This window comes from Ursus maritimus, unplaced genomic scaffold (genome assembly GCF_017311325.1).
Source record: "Ursus maritimus isolate PB19 unplaced genomic scaffold, ASM1731132v1 scaffold_4, whole genome shotgun sequence".
Lineage (NCBI taxonomy): Eukaryota > Metazoa > Chordata > Mammalia > Carnivora > Ursidae > Ursus > Ursus maritimus.
The window spans coordinates 77248080-77268505 of NW_024426552.1; the positions used below are offsets into that span (position 1 = coordinate 77248080).

Consider the following 20426-nt stretch of genomic DNA (forward strand, 5'->3'; position numbering starts at 1 on the left):
AAACGAATAGGCACAAAAATGAATAGAAAGGGCTCTGTGCCATAAAATAGGTCCAGAAAAGGGTGGGGTTTTTCGGCTGGGACTTAGGGAAGGCTTTTTGAAGAAGAGGGTATTGGAGATGGGTCTTAGAATAGCACTTAGACATATGGTTTGGGGGCGTTGGGGAGAAGACAGGGAGTAGCATGAGGTGGTACAGGAACCAGAAATCCCAGGGTTTGTTCAGATGAGATCTAGTAGCTGAGTTTGGTTAGAACATAGTATGTACAGGAAATAGGGTATAGAAGAGGAGGGAGCCAATCTTGGAAGGACCTGAATGCCCAGGTAAGGAATCTAGACTTTATCCCATGCATTAGGGGGTTCTAAATTTTTTAAATCATGCACCCTGTTAGTAGTAAAATGCTAGAATATGCATCCCCAATATATGTATGACAATTTATTATATGTGTTTATATCAACAATTAATATATTAAATATTAGCAAAGCTTAATTTCTTTCTTTGTAAGTAAAAACAAATAAAAACATTCTTTTAAGAGAATGAGAAAGGATGTCACAGACCAGGAGAAAATATTTGTAAAAGATAAATCTAATAAAAGACTGCATCCAAAACATTCGAAGAACTCTTAAAACTGAACAGTAAAATAAACAACCTGATTGAAAAATGGCAGGGGCACCTGGGTGGCTCAGTCTGTTGAGTGTTGGACTCTTGATTTTGGCTCAGGTCATGATCTCAGGGTTGTGAGATCGAGCCCCCAGTCACATCAGGCTCCACGCTCGGTGGGGAGTCTGCTTCTCTCCCCCTCCCTCACCCCTCACATACTCTTACCGTACAAACAATCCAGCAGCCATGTTCCTTGGTATTTACCCAAATGAAACAAAAACAACGTTCGCACAAAAACCTACACGGGGATGTTTACAGCAGCTTTATTCATAATTTTCAACACTCGGAAGCAACCAAGATGTCCTTCCATAGGTGAATGGACAGATAAACTGTGGTCCAACCAGACAATGGACTATTACTCAGTAATATTACTATTACTCAAGGAAATGAGCTATCAAGCCATGAAAACTCATGGAGGAATTGTACATGCATATCGTTAAGTGAAAAAGGCCAATGTGAAAAGGCTACATACTGTATGATTCTTTTTTTTTTATAATGATTTTTTATTATATTATGTTAGTCACCATACAGTACATCCCCAGTTTTCGATGTAAGGCTCGTACATACTGTATGATTCTGACTATGTGACATTCCAGAAAAGGTGAAACTGTGGAAACAACAGTACAAAGATCGGTGGTTGCTGGGGGCGGGGAGGTGGAAGAGAGAGAACACTTTCAGGGCAGTGAAATGTATGTATGATACCATAATGCTAAATACATGTCATTATGCACATGTCTAAACCTATGGAATGTGCAACACCAAGAGTAAACCCTAATATGAACTGTGGACTCGGGGTGAAAATAATGTGTCGACATAGGTTCACCCATTACAGCAAATGTAACCCTCTAGTCAGGGATGTTGATAGTAGGGAAGGCTGGGCCCCTGTGGGAACAGGCCTTTGGGTATTCTCTGTATTTTTGCTCAGTTTTGCTGTGATCCTAAAACTTCTCCAAAAAATAAAGTCTGTTTAAAAGGAAAAGTCATGGGGTGCCTGGGTGGCTCAGTCGGTTGAGCATCCAACTCTTGATTTTGGCTAAAGTCATGATCTTGGGGTCCTGGGATCAAACCCCATGTCTGGCTCCATGCTCAGTGGGGAGTCTGCTCGAGGATTCTCTCTCTCTCTCTCCTTCCTCTGCCCCTCCCCCTGCTCTTTATCTCTCTCTCTAAAATAAGTAAATAAATAAATAAATAAATAAGTAAATCTTTAGAAAAAATAATAAAATTCACTCTCATATGACCAAATGTACACAGCCAATAAATAGAGTAAAGTATTAAAAGCCAGAGAAATAGATTTCTGACACTTCGTCCCCCACAAGACGGCGATTTATCTTGTGCACTCCCGGGGGTGTGCACCCCTCGCTTTGGAGACCTGAGGTCATACGAATCCTCCGTTTGCAGGTTAGTCCTGCAACCTGGTCTTTGTGCATGGGCCTCTGGCAGCCCAGTATGAGACTGTTGGAAGGAGGCGGGCTGGAGCTGACAAGATCTGTTAGGAGGTCAATCTTTTTTTACTTACTCATTGAGTTCTTCCTCTAGGCAATGCCCCGAGAGGAGGTAAAGTAAATAGAAAGGAATACAGTGGAGGAGGCAATAGAGATGATGGACACATTATTGAGTCCAGTTACATCGGGGCTTGTGTCAGTGGGGACTAAAGGCTACAGAGTCATGGATGGACTGTGGGTAAGGTGAGACTGGTGGAGGAGGGCACGGCAGTGACCTCGTGAGGGAAAGGCCTCGCATCTTCCAGAGATTGCTGCTGTTTCCTGTATTGAAGACCTGGAAATGGACTCGTCTCATGGCCTGCCCTTGAATCACCAAACTACTGCCTACTCATTCTCAACACTAACCTCACAGGTCCCACGTGCCCTCAACAGAACCCCTTTTGCTATCTGTCCTCTCTTGGTAGTGTCATCTTTGTGCTCTCTGTGTCATCTCCTGCAAACTGATATACCATCAAGCATCCCTCTTTTGCCTAAATCTTTCTTTCCACTGTGCCTTCTGAAATGCCCTTTCCTTAGTAAATAAACCTACCTATGTTATTAAGCTTGCCAGTTCCTGGGCAAGGCACAGCTGCTCCATAAAAACTGTGGGATAGATGTATACATCTGGTAGCGTTGGCACCCTCCCCATTTCCAGTGCTGTTTCCAGATGGTTAAGCCTCTCTACCTCTGTAAACCCTGCTTCTCTGAGAGTCATGTCACATGGCTGCATCAGCCTCCCACTTTCGGTGACGGTCATGTGACCTTCCACTCACTCCCTCTCTGCTGGGAAGCTTTTCGCCCCTGGCTTACACTCCTGCCCTCCACCCTCACCCTGCTATTGTTCAGACAAATTCATCATCCCCATGGCAACAGTCTAGCTCCTTTCTTCCTTGACCACGCGGACTCTAGGGACCAGCACCCAACTCCACAGGGAATCACCCTGCTCTAGGAACACCATTGGTCTCCCAATTCCATTTCTCTTTGTTTCTACTGTTCTAGGACACTGTGGTAAACTACGATCTGAGGGTCAGATGCAGCTCACTGTTAACTTTGTAAATAAAGTTTTATTGGAACACAGCCATGCCCCTGTGTTTAGGTATTGTCTATGGCTATTTCTTGCTACAACAACACAGTCAAGTAGCTGAGACCATATGGCCCACAAAGCCTAAAACATGTACTAGCAGGTCCTTGATAGAAGTTTCCTAACCCCCACTCTAAGCAAACAAAATAAAATAAAAAGTTTTTTCTATAAAATTAATACATGAGCATTATAGAAAGTTTAGAAACTATAGAAAAGAATATAATAAAGAAAAACAACTCATTATTCCATAACTTAGATTCAATCACTATTAATATTTTAGTGTTCTTCTTTCAGTTATTTTGTAATTTTCACGCCTGTGTGTAAATATGATTATGCCTATATACAAAATTAGGATCCTAATTTTAAAAACTGCCTTGTGATTTCAAAATATATAATGAATAATTTCCTATATGAATTGTTATGTTTTGGTAACATGATTTTAAATTTCTGTGTAGTAGTCCATGGAATGGATGTAACAAAATTTAGTCAGTCATCATTACAGAAAATGTATGATGTTTACAATTTTTGCTTTTTCAAATAATGCTGTGATAAACACTGTGAATATTCTCAGCTCGGGAAGGCCATGAGAGGAGGGCTAGAGTCACCACCTACTGAATGAACCCTTTTTATTTTCTCTCTCTCTCTCTCTCTCTCTCTCTCTATATATATAGTGATTAGAATGCTAGTAAGTCAGCATTGTATTTCACATATTCCTAGTGGTCCTTGGGGGCTTGGGGGCCTGGGTAGGGGTGGGTAGGGAAAGGGCTAGAAGCAGGAGGAGCAGTATATGCTAGTACCAGCAATATTTTATGAAAGCAATTAACTGGGAAACAATGTTAAGAGTGCTATATTATATAGGTTACATATACTTGCCCTAAATCTTAAAGACTAAAAAAACCAGAATTTACCTTTTGATGAATAAAATTTTAATTGTTGGGTGACTAGGTGTTAGGAAACAAAATGGGAAAGATGCAGGGATGGGAGTCAGTTTGGAAGAGAAATGGACCGGTTGAAGTTTGCACATACGAAATAGTTATATCTTATGATAGTGACATCGCATGATTTTGAATCATGCAAATTTTCAGCAGTGGGATATTAAAATAGCAATAAAGTCTCACCTTATATACAAAATTAGAAACAACTTGAATTCCCCCAATTTTAAAAATTAGCCAAAGATTGGGGCACCTGGGTGGTTCAGTCAGTTTAATATCTGACTCTTGATTTCAGCTCAGGTCCTGATCTCAGGGTCATGATATTGAGCTCTGTGTCAGGCTCTGCACTGGACATGGAGTCTGCTTAAAATGCTGTCTCTCCCTCTCCCTCTGGCTTTCCCCCCACCTCTCACCCTGGCTCACGCATGTGTACGCACTCTCTGCCTTTCAAAAAAATTATTTTTAAAAGATAAAAAAAATTAGCCAAAGATTGAGTATTTTTTTTTTTTTAAAAGATTTTACTTATTTATTCGACAGAGATAGAGACAGCCAGCGAGAGAGGGAACACAAGCAGAGGGAGTGGGAGAGGAAGAAGCAGGCTCATAGCAGAAGAGCCCGATGTGGGGCTCGATCCCATAACGCCGGGATCACGCCCTGAGCCGAAGGCAGACGCTTAACCGCTGTGCCACCCAGGCGCCCCAAGATTGAGTATTTTTTAAGTAAGTACATTGTAAGCCTTATTTATGACATTGCCGTATGACTGTCCCATGGAAGAGAAATACCCAGCACCCTTTGTCAGTATCATGGGAACCACACTTTTTCCATGAGTAGCAAAATTTCGAAGAGTGATTTTGATGACTGCTCTTCATTTATTCTAATGTTCAATGTTATCATAGTTGCAAATATTGGTATCATCCTAATATTCACCAAACATTGTTAATTCGTGGTGGTGGCACCAGTACTGAAAAATACACCTGAAATTCAATAACCTTGGAACAAGAGTTAGATGTGATTAAAAAGCCACTAAGATGGCAAGTAAGTGAGACGCATGCAATGCTATAATTTAGGAGAGAGCCGTCTGCAAAATATTGAAGACAGTGCTGAGAAAATATAGAGCAACGTGAATGCAAAAAATGTGCTATAAGTGCAGGAGACTTCACAGCTCCATAACTCATCCTCTCCAATTTGTGTTTATTCTTGTGAAGACATTTTTCTAGAATGTGCACGTTCTGAATAATGCTGAGTCTTCAGGTCTGCATCTCTTAGATAAAATAAATCACATAGGAAATTGTTCTTGGTAAATTCAAGTGAGGAAATCCTGGAGACTTCTGGAAACGCAATGTTGGAATTCAAAAAAGAGACCCAAACTGGAGCTGTAGAGTTGGATGTTATCTGTTCAAGACTGAGAGTTTAAATCATGAGACTTGTTCAGGAGAGAGTACACCTTTAAGAGAAGGTCAAGCACATAATCTTCTGAAGCCACCAAAATCAGAGGACAGGAGGCAGATAGGGAGGACACTTACTGAGAACCTAGCACATGTCAAGAAAGTCCCAAGCATATACTTCTGGCATCTCATTGAATCCTGCTGTCGCCCTGCCAGGCTGCTGCATACACCTGGTTGTAGAATGAGGGCAATGAGAAGCGAGAGGTGAAGCAGTTCGACCCAGGTCACTCAAGTCTGTTGGATTCAATGCTTCCTTGAGAGGCATGAGATCAAGGCATGGGTAAGCCTGACAGAGAAAACTCAGCTGCAGGGGCGCTGGGTGGCTCAGTCGGTTAAGGGGCCAGCTGTTGATTTCAGCTCAGGTCATGATCTCAGTGTCCTGGGGTGGAGTCCCCAGTCAGGTTCTGTGCTCAGTGGGGAGTCTACTTGAGATTCTCTCTCTCCCTCTCTCTCTGCCCCTCCCCCGCTTGTGCTCGCCCATGTGCCCGCGCACACACACTCTCTCTCTAAAATAAATAAATAAATCTTGAAAAGAAAAGAAAGGAAAGGAAAGGAAAGGAAAGGAAAGGAAAGGAAAGGAGAACCAACTGCACAATTTCAAGTCAGAGAGGAGAGAAGGAAAGGTAACTCAAATGAAATGAATCCGTGTCCTCTCTCTTAGTGAATGGCACCACCACGTACCCAGTCTGCAAAGCCACAAATCCAGGAGTTATCTTTCCCTTCCCTCTTTCTCACCCCCGCATCAAACCCGTCAGGAGCTGCTAGGATTTCTACCTGAAAATTATATCCTGGCTTCACCACGTCTCCTGCCTAAAGTACACACTTATCCCTCCCCTAGAAAGCTCTAGTCCTCTTCCTATCCCAGCTACAACCCATTTTNCCTACAGCAAAAAATAAATAAATAAATAAATAAATGCTATTGATATTTGGGGCATTAGCTAATCATTATTCATTGTTGAGGCTTCATTACTGGGGCTGACCTGTCCATTTCAGAGTGTGTAGCATCCTTGGCCTCCGTCCAGTAGCCCCCCAAGTGAGTGCCTCCACTGACTTCCAAATGTCGCTCTGGGGGAAAGGTGATACCAGTCAGCCCCACCTCACCCATCACCAGGTTGAGATCCATGGAGGCTGGGTGATCTTTTAACATAAATCAGATTATGTCACTGACCTGCTTACAATCTTTCGGGGTTTCGCATTGCACTGAGAATAACATCCCAGTTCCTTCCGGGGATGGCAAAGCTGTTCGTGTCCTGGCCCCACCTACTTCTTCAACCTCATCTGCTAGAACCCTCCTTCTTCTCCTCTTACCTGCATTGGCCCAGCTTCCTTTCTCATCCTTGGCCACATCAACCTATCTCCTGCCTCTAGGCCTTTGTGCCTGCTGGTCCCCTGGAATAGCTCCTCCTTTGGCTCTTCTTGATTGGCCCTTCTCTCTTTCTCCAGGCTTAGGCTCTAATGCTGATGGAGGTGTGAGGCTGCCAGTGGCCATCCTGGCTAAGACTGAAGGCAGGCCTTGCTGAGAGATGGAGATGGGAGAGAGATGATATCTTTCGAACTCCTGGATCTGGCTGTGCCTTAGGTAGGGCTCATCTATTTGAATTCCCACTTGCCCTCAAAAACACTCAGACTAATACTCCATGTGTTCATGGACACCTGTGTGTCGCAAAGGGCAAAGCGCATGAGTCTCTTTTAGTACTGGGTGAAAGTTGCCTTTTCAGGGTCTTCTTTCGAGCTCCCTGAAGGAAGGACCAGAGGTGCTCAAACCCTCCCGTTTCCAGCTCTCTACTAAATTATCTCTCCCAGCATCCTGCTCCATCATCTCCTCTCTCTTTCTCTTCCATCTTTTCCCATGTTTTGCTCTATGTATGCTTAAAAATCCTCTTTCCAGAAAAGGAAATCTTCCCTGGATCCAGTTATCCTTTTGGATTCCATCCTCTCTCTCCTACTAGCCACCATCAAACTGCTTGAAAGAGGAGAACACACGAGCCCCTCCATTTCCTCATCCTCTACCACCAGTTAACGCCCTGCAAGTAGCTCTTATCCTCCCAGTGAAACTGCATCTGCCATGACCTCCAGATCAGTCAACTAACCCATGGATTTTGCTCAGTCCTCGTTCTCATTGCTCCTTCAGCAGCATTTAGCCCAGCCGACCATACCTCCTCATCTGTCCTGGCTTCTGAGATACCTAGTGGTTGTCCTACCTTCCTGGTCATTCCTTCTGGTTACTGGAATATTGGCAAAACCTCTAGGTGACAGTAATCAGGTATCAGCACTTGACCCTTGGTTCAACTGAACCCAGTCGACTGGTTGTTAGTCCCACCTCTTCAAATTTCCGTCTGAAAGGGCCTATCCTTTAGGTTGCTCAGAACAACTTCATGTTAGTTGCCCAACAGTAAAATTGTCTGGACACCATTCTATATTAGGAGCTGTTTATTCCTTTATGCTATCTGAGCACCTACAAATGTCCACTGGATTTACCTGTGTAGCCCTCCTCTATTCATACTCTAAACCAGAGCTTGAACTTGAGGTGTTAAAATGGATTGGCTAGAAAGACCAATCCTCTATCATGGAATGAAGTGTAGACAGTACAATCAACAGTTTTTGTAAACATACGTAATGAAGGGATATAATTAAAGCGAGGCTCCTGTGTTAATTACCAATCCCCCCCTTACCTGGATATTGGGGAAAACCAACGGTTGGTTTGTACAAAGTTCAGGCACTGTGTCCTCCTTTCACAATATTTTCTGACCCTCATGAAATGAAAAGAAGGATTTTCTCTTAAGGAAATGGGCTCGTTTTATGGCTTGTGAGCAGATCCTGGTCTCATTTTTTTCCCCTATGTATAGTAATACAGCTGATTTTTGTTCCATTTTATTTCTATTTTCACTTAGATTTTGCTTAGGGACATTTGTGATATGGTTATTTTGAAGACAGATCACGTGTGAGCTTGCAGGGAATAAGCAACAATCAAGATCACATTTCAGCTTAGAACCTTCTTTATTAAGGAAGGTCCTTCAGTCACTTTTATTAACAAGAAAATGTGAGGTTGGCAAGAGCACCACTCAAAGTCCCAGTTCCAACTGTTTTTGTGAGGTCAAAGACAGCAGAGGACACAACGGTGGGGACTTAGCATCGAAACAACGGCCATCCAGTTGCCAGCCTTATACCTTCCGGGAGACCTACCACTGCCCCTCTGCTTCCATCCCCTGAGGAACGAAGAGAAGTTGGAATTGAAGACTTGATATTCATCTAGACCTGTGTAGCACCTGCTTTGATAGCAAACGAGGCCCCTCCCACACCCAGACTTAGACAAAATGGTGGCTATCTGTGTTCCTGGGCCAAACCTTCTCGTCTCTGACCTCCAGCTAGACCTTGAAGTATCGGATTCTCCCTGGGCAAGGGCGGAGCACTGGATCCGGAACAACAGCAATGCCAGGTTGCACCACCGTGGGGCCTTTCTCCACGTGCACTGCTTCTCCTGAGGCCGACTCCACGGAGGCCGCCCCCGTGAAGGCGTGGCGCAGGTCATAGTGAGTCCGGTGCCCTGGCAGGAGGGCCTTGGGAACCGTCACCACCATGGGTCCCACCACCAGGGAGGCTACCGGCACGTCAGGCGGGGAAGGCACAGGCACCGCTGGGTCTGCCCCGGGGTCGACGGTCACTACATCGGGGCCCTCCGGTTGGGGCTGCGGGAGCAAAGGCTGGAGAGAGGACCATGTCCAGGTTAGCTACCTTTTTCCTCACAGGCAAGGCCACTCATGCTTCTGGATGGAGCCCCACCCAATTCTCTCACAGTAATAATTTTTATTGGCAAGGAGTCTGGCAAAAAGAACCACCTGGGTGCAAAGGATTGTCATCAGAGCCAGAAGGGAGGGGTCACTGGCCTGTGGTAGCCCCTTTCTCACCAGTGGTCTTGGGATCGGTGGACTGACACATACATCCCACGAGCAAAAGCACCCCCCCTTATAGCTTCCACCAGCAGCATCGCCTGCTTGTCACCTACACCTGCAGCCACGGGGAGCTGCCGGGCATGTCTGGCCACCTGTGCAACTCAGAATTCCACCCCCACCCCCTGCGGATAGAAAGATGGACTTGTCAACCTCACACTAGCATTGGCTCTTCCCTGCAGCCACTAGCTCGCGGGAGCGGAAGTATCCTTTCACTTGTTGACCATTCCATATACCCAGAGCTCTGGGTATATGTGGGGCTCAGAAGGACAGGGCAGCATGCCCTGTCAATACACTGCATACATGTTAAAGGATCGTTGTATTCTGAGGATGAGGGCAACTGTATCCACGATGACCTTACCTGTGTTTGGAACACGGTGCAGGTCACGGCCACATCTTCCCCACCAATCTTCTCAGTGAGGGTTGCCTTACAGAAGCCATATTGCTGCCCACAGAAAGAGAAGAGTTATTTGAACTGGTTTGAAGAGTGGATTTTGTCCCCCAGTTTCACTGATACTCCAAGTTGAAGAAAAAAAACTTCAATTCTTAATTCCTTAAAAAAATTCTTTCTGCTTAGAGAAGATTATTACAATATGTAATTCTAAATAGAAGGCAGAAAATACAAGTAGGCTTTGGGATTGTAAGAGATCACCCATGAGGGGCGCCTGGGTTGTGCAGTCGGTTAAGTGGCTGACTCTTGGTTTCGGCTCAGGTTGTGAGCTCAGGGTCATGGGATTGAGCCCCTCATCGGGCTACATGCTCAGTGGAGAGTCGGCTTGAGATTCTCTCCCTTTCCCTCCCCCTGACCCGCCTGCTCATGCTGTCTCTCTCAAATAAATAAATCTATAAAAAAAGAGAGAGAGAGAGAGATCACCCATCATCCCAGAAATTGTGGTGACCCAGGAAAACTTCTGTTAACATACATGTATTTCTTTTTTATTTTTAAACATATTAAAAATCATTTAAAGATTGGGATCATTGTGACTATACCATTTCATACCCTGTGTTTTTCACTCACTATAATATGATGACACCTTATATCACTCATTATTCTTTCAAAACATAATTTTTAGGGTCTATATAATTTTCTATTTATTGATGTACCATATTGTATTCATGACCCCCTCCTGTTGGATATTTGGGTCTCTTTTGGGCCACTTTGAATCAATAATAAATCATCTCATTAGCTATATTTCTGTCAAACATCTCTGATGATCTCTTTAGGCCAGATTTCTAGAAATGGACATTATAGCACCAAGGACTTCAAAGATTTCATCTTAGAGGTGTATCTAGAAAATCTACAATGCACTCTTGGGACCTGGGTATGACTTGGCCTAATTAGGAAACAGCCTCTGTCTTTCTCCAAACTCCAGGGGCCTCCAGTGGGGAGATGACTTGGTGGCCGCTCTTGAGTGGGGAGGAAGGCCTGGCATAACCCAGCCCCACGGGGAGTGGGGATTTTTCACTGTCATCTCTTCTCCGAAGCCCCAACATACTAACTCGCTGTAAGGCTGCCCCACTCTACGGCCAGTGTGGCTGCCCCCATGGCGTAGCCTGCTCACCTTTTCTGCCAGCAGGTTGCACTTGGCTGGGTCTGTGACGTCTTTAGCGGCACAGTCAGTGGCAGCCACAGCAAACTCCACATACGTGGAAGGTGGAAGAGGCTGAGGAGGATGAAGGAAAATGCTTATGAGGCAACACGACTTCACCAGGGAAGGCGAGGCTGGAGGGAAGGAGCAAGGGCACTGGGGTTGCGCATTCCAGGGAGCGCTGTATCCCTAGAACACACCGAGTGGCCAGGAAACTCGGCCCCAGCGGCTGCCACAGGCCAGTTATTGGGGCACTGTGCTCTGAAGTGCTTGTATACAGAGCTGAAGGAGGTAAAGGATCCACGGCCCACCCTTCCGAGCAGAGACGAGTCCAGAGCACCCACCTTAACAGACCTGAGTGGGAACCCAGGGCCCCACCCTCCTCTGGCCTTCCCTCTTTTTTTTTTTTTTAAGTTTTTTTGTTGCTGTTGTTAATTCCAGTCATTTAACATACAGTGTAATATTAGTTTCAGGTGTACAATATTGTGATACACGGCCTTCCCTCTCGGGGCTGCAATTTGAGTCCTAAGGTTCAGGTTACTCCAAGATGGGGTGGGCAAGTGAAGAGATTAACACCTCTCCCACCTACGGTATCATAGAGAGCAGGATCAAATGAAAACTCTAAAGAAAAGTAGAGAAGACACTTGCGCTTTTCTTTCTTGTAGTATATGGATGCTTACAACAATAAAATCGTCTGGGGTGGGGGTTTCTGAGAATCCCTCACTCTGGTTCGTCAGAATCACCAGCTACACGTACAGTGCATTTCCAAGTATGCCATGTCTGGTATCCAGAAGACCGGTTTTCTTAAATATTAGAATTCTGTTGTAGTCAAATGTGCTAAATAATCCACTATACAATTCGATTTTTTTTCAATGATCCAAAAGGCACTTTAGGGTCCTGCCACTATTGCCTATCTCTAAGTAGGCTCACGCCTTTACAAGTATCAGTTATGAGCGTGCTGACGATCCGTGGTGGTGCGCGACACGCACGTGCAAACCCGTGAATTACAGCGCGTGCTTCTGGATGATGCCGAACTCCCACCTGCTGCCCGGCGAGCCCTGGCGGTGACGAGAGCCGAGCAACCCGGGACAGGCAGCGGCTGGCTGTTTTATGTTGGGGTGACTCCACATGCGTGTGGTGCCGAGGGTTCCTTCTGGATCCTCGTGACACTCGGTGTCCTCCTACCGCTCATACCTCTAAGGCCCCCATCTTTCCCTTTTCTCCCACCGCCCGCCTTGCCTTCCTGTCGCTGCCCCTGCACCTGCTCTGTCCCCCACAGCTGTTTGACCACCCCCATTCCCGAGGTGCCACCAAACCGCCCAAGGGTCTGTCCAAAGGTCTCAGTCTTACCACAAGCTGAGCCCGAGAGACTTCCAAGAGCCGGAAATAGGAGCCGTTACTCTGAGCGTTGAAGGCGGTCAGCGCAACGTCTACCGCGTGCACTACCTTGGTGTCGTTCAGCGGGGCCAGCAGGGGGCAGCCTGGGCACAACCTGCGCACGTCCTCCGCGGAGTCTGCGCACCGAGAAGAAAGGCACGTGGGTCGTCGTTCTCCACGGCGTTCACCCCGGCTCTGCTTATTTTGAAAGGCCTAGGACATGCTCCAAATGGCTTCAGCTGCTGTCTCTGCTTCTTACTAAACTTTCAGGTGGCTCCTGTCCTGCAGACATTTCTGCAGGAGCCCCTCTCATCGACGGGAATTTTCACCTCCTATGACAACAGCTCCTTACCAAAACAGTCTTACAATTCCAGATCCCGGGAAATTGGGCTCCTTCTTTTCCTCGCCAGCAGAGTGGCTAAAACTGCTTACACTGAAAACAGTTCAGGTCCCTTCCTCACTCTCTCCGCAGGGTAAAAATAAAAATAATAATCATCATCTCTACCTGGACTGGAATCGCATTTTGCAAACAATACAGAAAACTGGCCATCCTGTTTCAGCACCCGGAAATCACAGTCCCCTTCCACGGCCTGGAGAAATAAACCCACAGTGAGGGCTCGGGAGGGGGACTGGCCTTTCATTGCTCATTGGGAGTCCGGGGGTGGGGGTAGGGGTCCCTCAGACATGTTGTCAAAGATGAGCCTCGTGAAATCACCTTGACTGAGTGATACTGAAACATGATGTTCTCTGGTTTCAGAAAGGGCTACACGAAAGCTGCACTGTTGTAAAAATCCACCCCTGGGCAGTCAGCATCAAATGGTAATTTTAGCAACTGCACACGGGCTAGCCATGTAGGGAGAGCTGGGTAAAATGGGCCTGCACTTCGCAGAACCACCGGGGAACTGACTGGGGCGCCCCCTGCAGTCACCCTAGGAGGGGCACTCACATGCTCCACCAGCTGCCTCACGGAGCAGTTGGCCAGGGGGGTGGGGTCCAGTACGTGGCAGGTGGTTTCCAGCGTGTCTATCTCAAGCTCAAACACCTCTCCCATTGGCCGCTGTGGAGACACAGAATGAAGCGGTGAGCAGCCTATTCCTCCGGTCCCGCTGAGCCGGTCAAAGTGGGAGCCCCTACTGGGCTTGAAGTTGGCCCTGTCGGAGAGGTGAGGGAACAGTCATTCCCGTTAGGCGGCACCTCCCCCCAGCTCTGCCCTGGCCTGTGGACAGGACGATGGCCAGGGCTTCTCAGGGCTTCTCCTGTTGGCTGGGCAAGCTCTGGATGGTGTTTGCAAGAAAGAAAGGGCCATGGGTCGATGGAACCACAGCCATCACTCTGAGCTCTCTTTGGAAGCTAAAAATGAGCACTGTTACTTAATTTTTAAAATTTCACCCTTCAAACAGTGCTTTGCAAAAATCAGCTTTGGATTTTTCTTTTTTTCAGTCAAGTGGCAAAGTCGGGTGATGTAGGTTAATATCTTAGTGCCTCTTCTTCGTCTTCTCCCCCCCCCCCTACTTCTTTCTGCCTTCCCTCTCATCGTCTGCTTTCCCTCCTTCCCCATTTTCTTTTCCTTCCTAAACAGAAAGGCTGTCCTTGGCTTTTTGTCTTTGGGCTTGTAGATGCCTGGAGGCAAAGTTGCTGCTCTCTGCTGTCCCCTGCTGGGAACGAGAGGGCAGAGCGCGCCTCCCTTTGACCCTGAGTTGAAACTGGAAGTCACTGGTAGAGTTGGGGAAGAGTAGCAGGGAAGGCAGAGACAGGGGAGCTTGGTAAATCCTTGTCGTTGTTCTTGGCCATTCATCTGTTTCTGTATCCTCTCCAAAGCCTGGAAAATCCAGAAGTTACAAGTATGTTGTTGTTGTGGTTTTTCTTTTAGTTCAGCTCTGCTTGCCTCTTATTCAGGTTCTTACTAGTACCCGAGGAAGGGTAGTCGAGGAGGAAGCTGTGTTTATGATGTGCAGACATGCCCAGGTTAAACCCTGAGAACACTCACAGCTGCAGTGACTAGGACCAGGTACTCCTGGTTTCTCTAGAAAAGCACCTCTCAAGCTCTGCCGTCAGCGAAAATTGCAATGTCCGTTCATGACTTTCCCGCAAATACACCTGTTGTGTATGTCCCCCCCCTCCCCAAATTAACAGATGTCTCCTCCAAACCCCCCTCCTGGGCTACAGGATGGTTGCAGCACTCCTAAAATCCACACTGATTTCAAATTTTTTGTCCCATTGTGAGATCAGATGTTAGTCCAAACGTCCTGATGTTTACCTTATTCTCCCCTCTGGACCGTAAATTTCTTGTGGGCACTATGTCTTTCTCACTTTTGTATCAGGTCGAACCATTAAAATGCCAATATTGGACTGCATCTAATACACAGAAATAGCAATTTCATATGGTTCACCTTAATATCTCTCGTGGCACCCGACACGGTTCTTACCCATGGAAGGCTGGTCATCAATGTTTGCTGAAAGAATTACCCCTCATCAGCTATAAAATCGAATTTCAAAGTCGGCAGTAGACATACACGTTTCCTCACTGCTCCAAAGCTCTCAACTGACCCCCAAGGCATATATATTTTCCAGCTTAATCTTTATTATCACGGGCTCCAGACTACATTGGTTACTTGTCTAGTGTGTGAAGAGGTAAACCCCATTCAGGCTGAGGTTTCTTTCTGGGATGTGGGTCCCTCTCTTTGGGAGGTAACTTGTGTAGAGGAAGAAACATGGGTCTAGAATCAAATCCCGGCCCGATGCTTCCAAATTATAGATCTTGAACAGCAACAAAACGTCCTAGTATGTCAGAGGCTTGGTCTCGTCTCATGGGAGACAAGGACAGTACCTACCACCCAGGACCGGGGGACGGGAGGGGGCAAGGAGATGGTGTGTGAGGAGTGGCCTGGCACTTAGTAGGTGGTTGTGAAATGCTAGTTCCATTCACTCTCAGTCTTCATCCAGATAAACAGAAGAAAAAAAAAGAAGTGAGTTCCAGTCAGCTAGAATCCCGTATCTTGTGCGTACGGTTTTCCAGCAAGCCACACTTTCTATTTGTGGTGTTCAAAATATCATTTGAAGCCTTTTCTTGTCTTGCACACATCCTCACCCATGTCCAGCACCCTCCTGAGACCCATGACTACAGCCCAGAACGTCTCCTCTTTGTCCCCCGCCCCCCTTGCTCCCTCCCTCCCTCCCTCCCTCCTGGGAAGAAAGCAGAGAGTTTGCCCCTCCGCAGGTCCCTGGTACTGGGAGATGTGATCTTTGAGGCACCCAGCGGAGCTCTGCACGCAGCCAGGGCTCAGGCACAGCAGGATCACTTACCCGAGGCCACACTTTGACTTTGTCAATCTGGTTCAAGGTGTGCTTATAGCCTTGAAGCATGTGGCTGTTGATGTAATCCACGGCTGCCAGGGCTGCTTGCTCGGTTTCTGGGTCGTCACAGTTCGGTTGCCTATAAGCCAGAGCTGGCCCAAGTGGGACAGAACGGCAGCTACAGAGCTGAGCCAGGCAAAGGAGCAGGGCGAGGGACCTCATGGCTGCTCCAGAGAGGCCCTAGCAGCTGGGCAGATGGCTGGAAGCTTCAGAAACCAACCCAGGTGCTCCAAAAAGTAGGCTGGTGCCGGGCCGAGGGCTTTATTTATCTGTAGGAGCCTGCTGGAGGAATTGCATCAGGACGTGGGATGATTTCTGTTCTGGTTCCAAGTAAACCCCTGCAATCATCAGCTCTGGAAAAGCAAACAGGTTAGGACATCATGGGTCCCCAAGAAATCTGCCAAAGTCAATGCTGCTGGGGGCAGGTGGAGTGGGGGTGGGGAGGTGCTGCAAAGTCGGCTTGGAACATGGAGGGGATAAAGTGTGCACCACGGTGAGGAGGGGCCGCCACGGCCAGCCTGTCGTGCTGTGACGTGGGCAGCAGAGGGAGTGGCCCCTGCTGGGACCAGGGCACGCCGTAGGGTCTGTGAGGGGAGAGCGGGGAGAGGCAGCAATTTGATAAAATCCTCTAACGTCAGAAAGAAGGAGCGCTGGGTGGTACACGCAACTAATGAGTCATTGAACATGACAACCAATACTTATGACGTACTATATGTTGGCTAACTGAACATAATGAAAAATTTAAATAAAAAAAAAAAGGAAGGAAGAATGATCTCCTCCTGGAGGGAAAACAAGGCCCGCCAATGTAGCAAAGATACAGATGTCTAGAGCAAGCAGGACAGAGCTAGTGGGGATGCTAAGATCTTGGGTAAGAGCCTTGAAGAAAAGAAGGAAGGAAGGAGATTTCTGCCTGAAGTGTGGAACAGGGGTGAGAGGAGGAGTTTCCCGAGGCAGGGCTGGGTGGGCTGCTCTGCTCCCGCAGACCACACTGCCGGGGCCTCTGCACAGACGGGCACTGACCTGGGTCTGCTGGATGGCTGGGTGTGATTGGTGCCCCCCATCAGTGCAGCAGAGGGGGGCCCTGGTCCAAAAGCCACTCCCTTAGCAAAGCTCTGGGTTCGAGTCCTTCACTGCAGACTGAGATGCTCTGGGGGCGGCTAAGAACACGAAGGCCTCCGCAATGCCCTTCGAAGCCCTAGCAGGATTAGAGTGAGTCTTCACGGCCCGAGCAAGGGGCCAGAGTGTTGGCTCCAGGCACGGCTTGTGAGTGGCCCTTGACAATCCCAGGTGTGACGTACAGGAGGGTGGGCAGGATAGTGAGAGGCTTGGAAAAAATCAGAGAAGGACCTGGCTTGGTTTAGCCGGGAGCAAAGAAGCCCTAACATGAAGTCCCACATGTTCTTCAAAGATTTAGAGGTCACCATTGAGCGTAGATGGACTTGTTCTGTTCTCTGATATTGAGAATAATATTGCATCTTGAAAAAAAGAGGGACACTTTCTACAAGAAGGTGTCATCGTATTGATTTGCTGGGAGCCGAAAGGTAAGCAAGGGGGAAGTGCAATGGGCCAAAGAGGTAGATGGGAGGACTGTTTTCATATTTACTTGCAGGTGCTCCTATGGTCATCTGGAATCTTAAGGACGGAGGCTCAGCACCTGGGGCTGGGGCTCCAGGTTCTCTCTCAGAGTGACTTCCTGGCTCTTCGGGACCCACAAGCTCTGGCCGTCTAGCAGGATGACCCTCAGGACACACGGTGACTTTCCATCCTTTTGCACCTTGGTGTGGATGCAATGCTTTTCTTTAAAGTAATCTTTTAAGATATAAAATGTGGTCATGACTAAAAATTTGGGAGTCACAAAAATATATGCAGGGAGTACATACTTCAGAGGTCATAAGCTCAGGTGTATAAAATACACCTTTATTTTCCACACACACTTGAATTTCTGAGTCTGAGCCCTCTTCTGTGAAATTTAATCTAGTCACTTATAGGTAACCTTATCTCCCAGATGTTTGGTTGCAATCCAGTCCCATTTAGGCTGGCCCCCTGGGGTCAGAAGGAAGCCTGGGGAGGGGAGTGGGGAGGGGGAGACGTATGCAAATACCACTTTACTGTATTTAGTGGGGCAGAGAGTGGTGTCTGCCTTTGCCTGTGCGGCTGGGGTCTGTGCTGGCCCCTTCTGCCAGGTAACCGTCTCTGCTGGTGCTCGAGTATATCCACCTGACATGTCCCCCTGGCCCCACAAGCTAATGTCCTGCTTGCCCCCATCTGGTCTATAGCAAGACATCCCTCCTGCATCCTCTAATCAGGGGTCCCTTTATCTCAGCCCTGGGACACTTTCTAGACCAAAAAAGGCCTTTTTTCAGCTAAGTACCACCTCCTTCTTAAACCTTGGAAAATTTGGCTATTGTGCCCACCCCAGGCGTGAGGGGCTTCATGAAGCTGCATTCAAGCCCATCCACGCAGACACTGCAGTCGTGGCCCCCCTACTGCTCTGCTGCTATCCCTGCACTGGGATGTCTCCCCATGCTACCCATGCGCCCCTCCACTGCCCCCCACCTCTGAAGCGAGGTTCACGTCTCCTCTGCCTTGGGACTCCGCTGCCACCCCAACCTAAGGGTGGAGAGGGGGGAGAAAAGAGTTCCCTTTGATCATTCTTTTTGCTCATTTTTTCTTTTGGTATCTTTGGTCTTAGATCTTCCACGGGTGACAGTTTCTAAAGCACAAGGTATTGTTTTGTTTCACTGATGCTAGAAAAACAAAGCCCGTAGTAAAGAGTAATTGATACCTCACCTGCCACCCTATCCCATATGAACAGCGCTCATCCACAATCTCATCTTCTAGAGGTAACGACGTCCATGTTTCTTTTTCTTTCTTTTTTAACGGTGTCAGTGGTCTGTTATATAGTCTTTTTTTCCATCTTGTCTTTTTTTTCTATGCAAAGAATTATTTTATATATAATTTAGATCACACGGCACATACAACTTTGTCTTCTTTTTTTCATTTAACATTGTAACTTGAATATATTCCCACGTCATGAAACTGACTTTGAAAACGTAATGACTGCCTAGGATTCTCTCGTGTGTGTCATAATGTATGCAACCACTTGCTTATTGCTTATTGTTGGGTATTTCTTTGTTCTCAGCTGATCAGTATCACATACGAACTGCAATGAACTTTTGTACTCGGAATCTTTGGCTATCTAGTTCTTTTTGCAGGATGGATTCTTACTAGTGGAATCATCGATTCAAATAATTTGGACATATTTAAAGCTCTCGGTTTTTCTGGCCCAATCACTGCCTGTGATCAGAAAGACCGTGCCGATTTAGGTCTCTACCGTTCAACTGGCGTAGGTCACGTTGGGTATTGTCTCTTTTTCTCTGCTACTCTTTCCATACTGATTTGTGTGGGAACTCAGATATGGGAAAATCATCAAAACTCTTTTTAAATGTATTTTATGAGTATCTTTGGTTATATCTCAACGACTCCATATGTCTAATACATAGAAACTGAAATACCTTTAGAGTCAAGCTGAATAAAATTGTCCCTTAAATTTTTTTTTCAGTTTCCTTAGATAAAAATGTTGCCATTGACCTACTGACAATGAAGAAGAAAATAGACACTATTTTGGTATGTTTTCCAAGAGACTTGTAGCAAAGGGTGTCCAAGGGAGGCTACAGGTACTCGCTGTGCCTGATGGCACCGATTTCAAACTGGGGAAGACTCTCGCATGCCGAATGCAGGCTCTTGTAAGTGATCTTGGGTTAGCTTCATCCACCTGGCTCCAACTTCTTTGCATGCCAGCAGGAGATAGGCATTTACTCCATTTTCTGCTCATTAGTCTCACAATTTTCATTCCTTTTCTGTGCATTTATCTGTGAGGTCCACATCAGTGTACTGAAGCAATAATCCCTCCCTTTACACTATGTCTGAATGTATTGAGGATATCAGAAGTTTGTTCAAGCTGGTTGAGGAGACCAGGCCCAAGGGCCCGAGGGCCAGAAGAGGGTCAACAACCTGCAGGACATGACCGCAGGGCGCTGGGCAGAGCTTGCTGGCTGGAGCCCCCATGCGGCTGATGGCGGAGTTCTCAAGATGGCAGCTGAGGATGGGACCAGGTCCTCTGAAGTCAAAAGTAGGGCTCTCCACAAGGGCAGCGATGCATGTGAACTCTTCTGAGGCTGACTCTGTGTTTAGAATTACCAATCAGAAGCCAAGAAGAGAAGGATTGTGGCGAGCTGGGGTCGGAGTTGCTGGGGGTCAGTCATGTTGGGGGCCCTGCAGGCAGACACGGGTCTTAGAGAGGAAGTGTAGACCTAGAAGGGGCTACAATACCAAGTCAAGCTTTGAGAACGGAGGTGAAAGCTAGAAACGCACCCTCTCATAGGACAGAACATGACAAGTGGATGTCAGCAGAAGCCAGAGGGACAATTGGTTTTCGCAGAGAGGAAGTCACAGTGGTTGGTGCTTTAATCCCTGGGCTGGATTTCTGGCTCTGCCCTTCTTGGTACTTAAAGGGCCTAGGCCCTGAGAGGCTGAGCATTAATTTCTGATAATCCTGGTGT

At 47.0% G+C, this 20426-nt stretch overlaps 1 protein-coding gene across 1 annotated transcript; it reads right to left on the reverse strand.

Annotated features, from left to right (window-relative positions):
• Window positions 1-8962: 8962 nt before the first annotated feature.
• AHSG (alpha 2-HS glycoprotein) lies at window positions 8963-16026 on the reverse strand. The gene is made up of 7 exons (XM_008705209.2): window positions 15814-16026; window positions 13457-13567; window positions 13016-13100; window positions 12484-12647; window positions 11107-11208; window positions 9906-9989; window positions 8963-9298 (listed from the first exon to the last, which is right to left on the reverse strand). The coding sequence occupies exons 1-7, from the start codon at window positions 16024-16026 to the stop codon at window positions 8963-8965; spliced, it is 1095 nt and encodes a 364-aa protein (XP_008703431.2).
• Between the last annotated feature and the right edge of the window lie 4400 nt (window positions 16027-20426).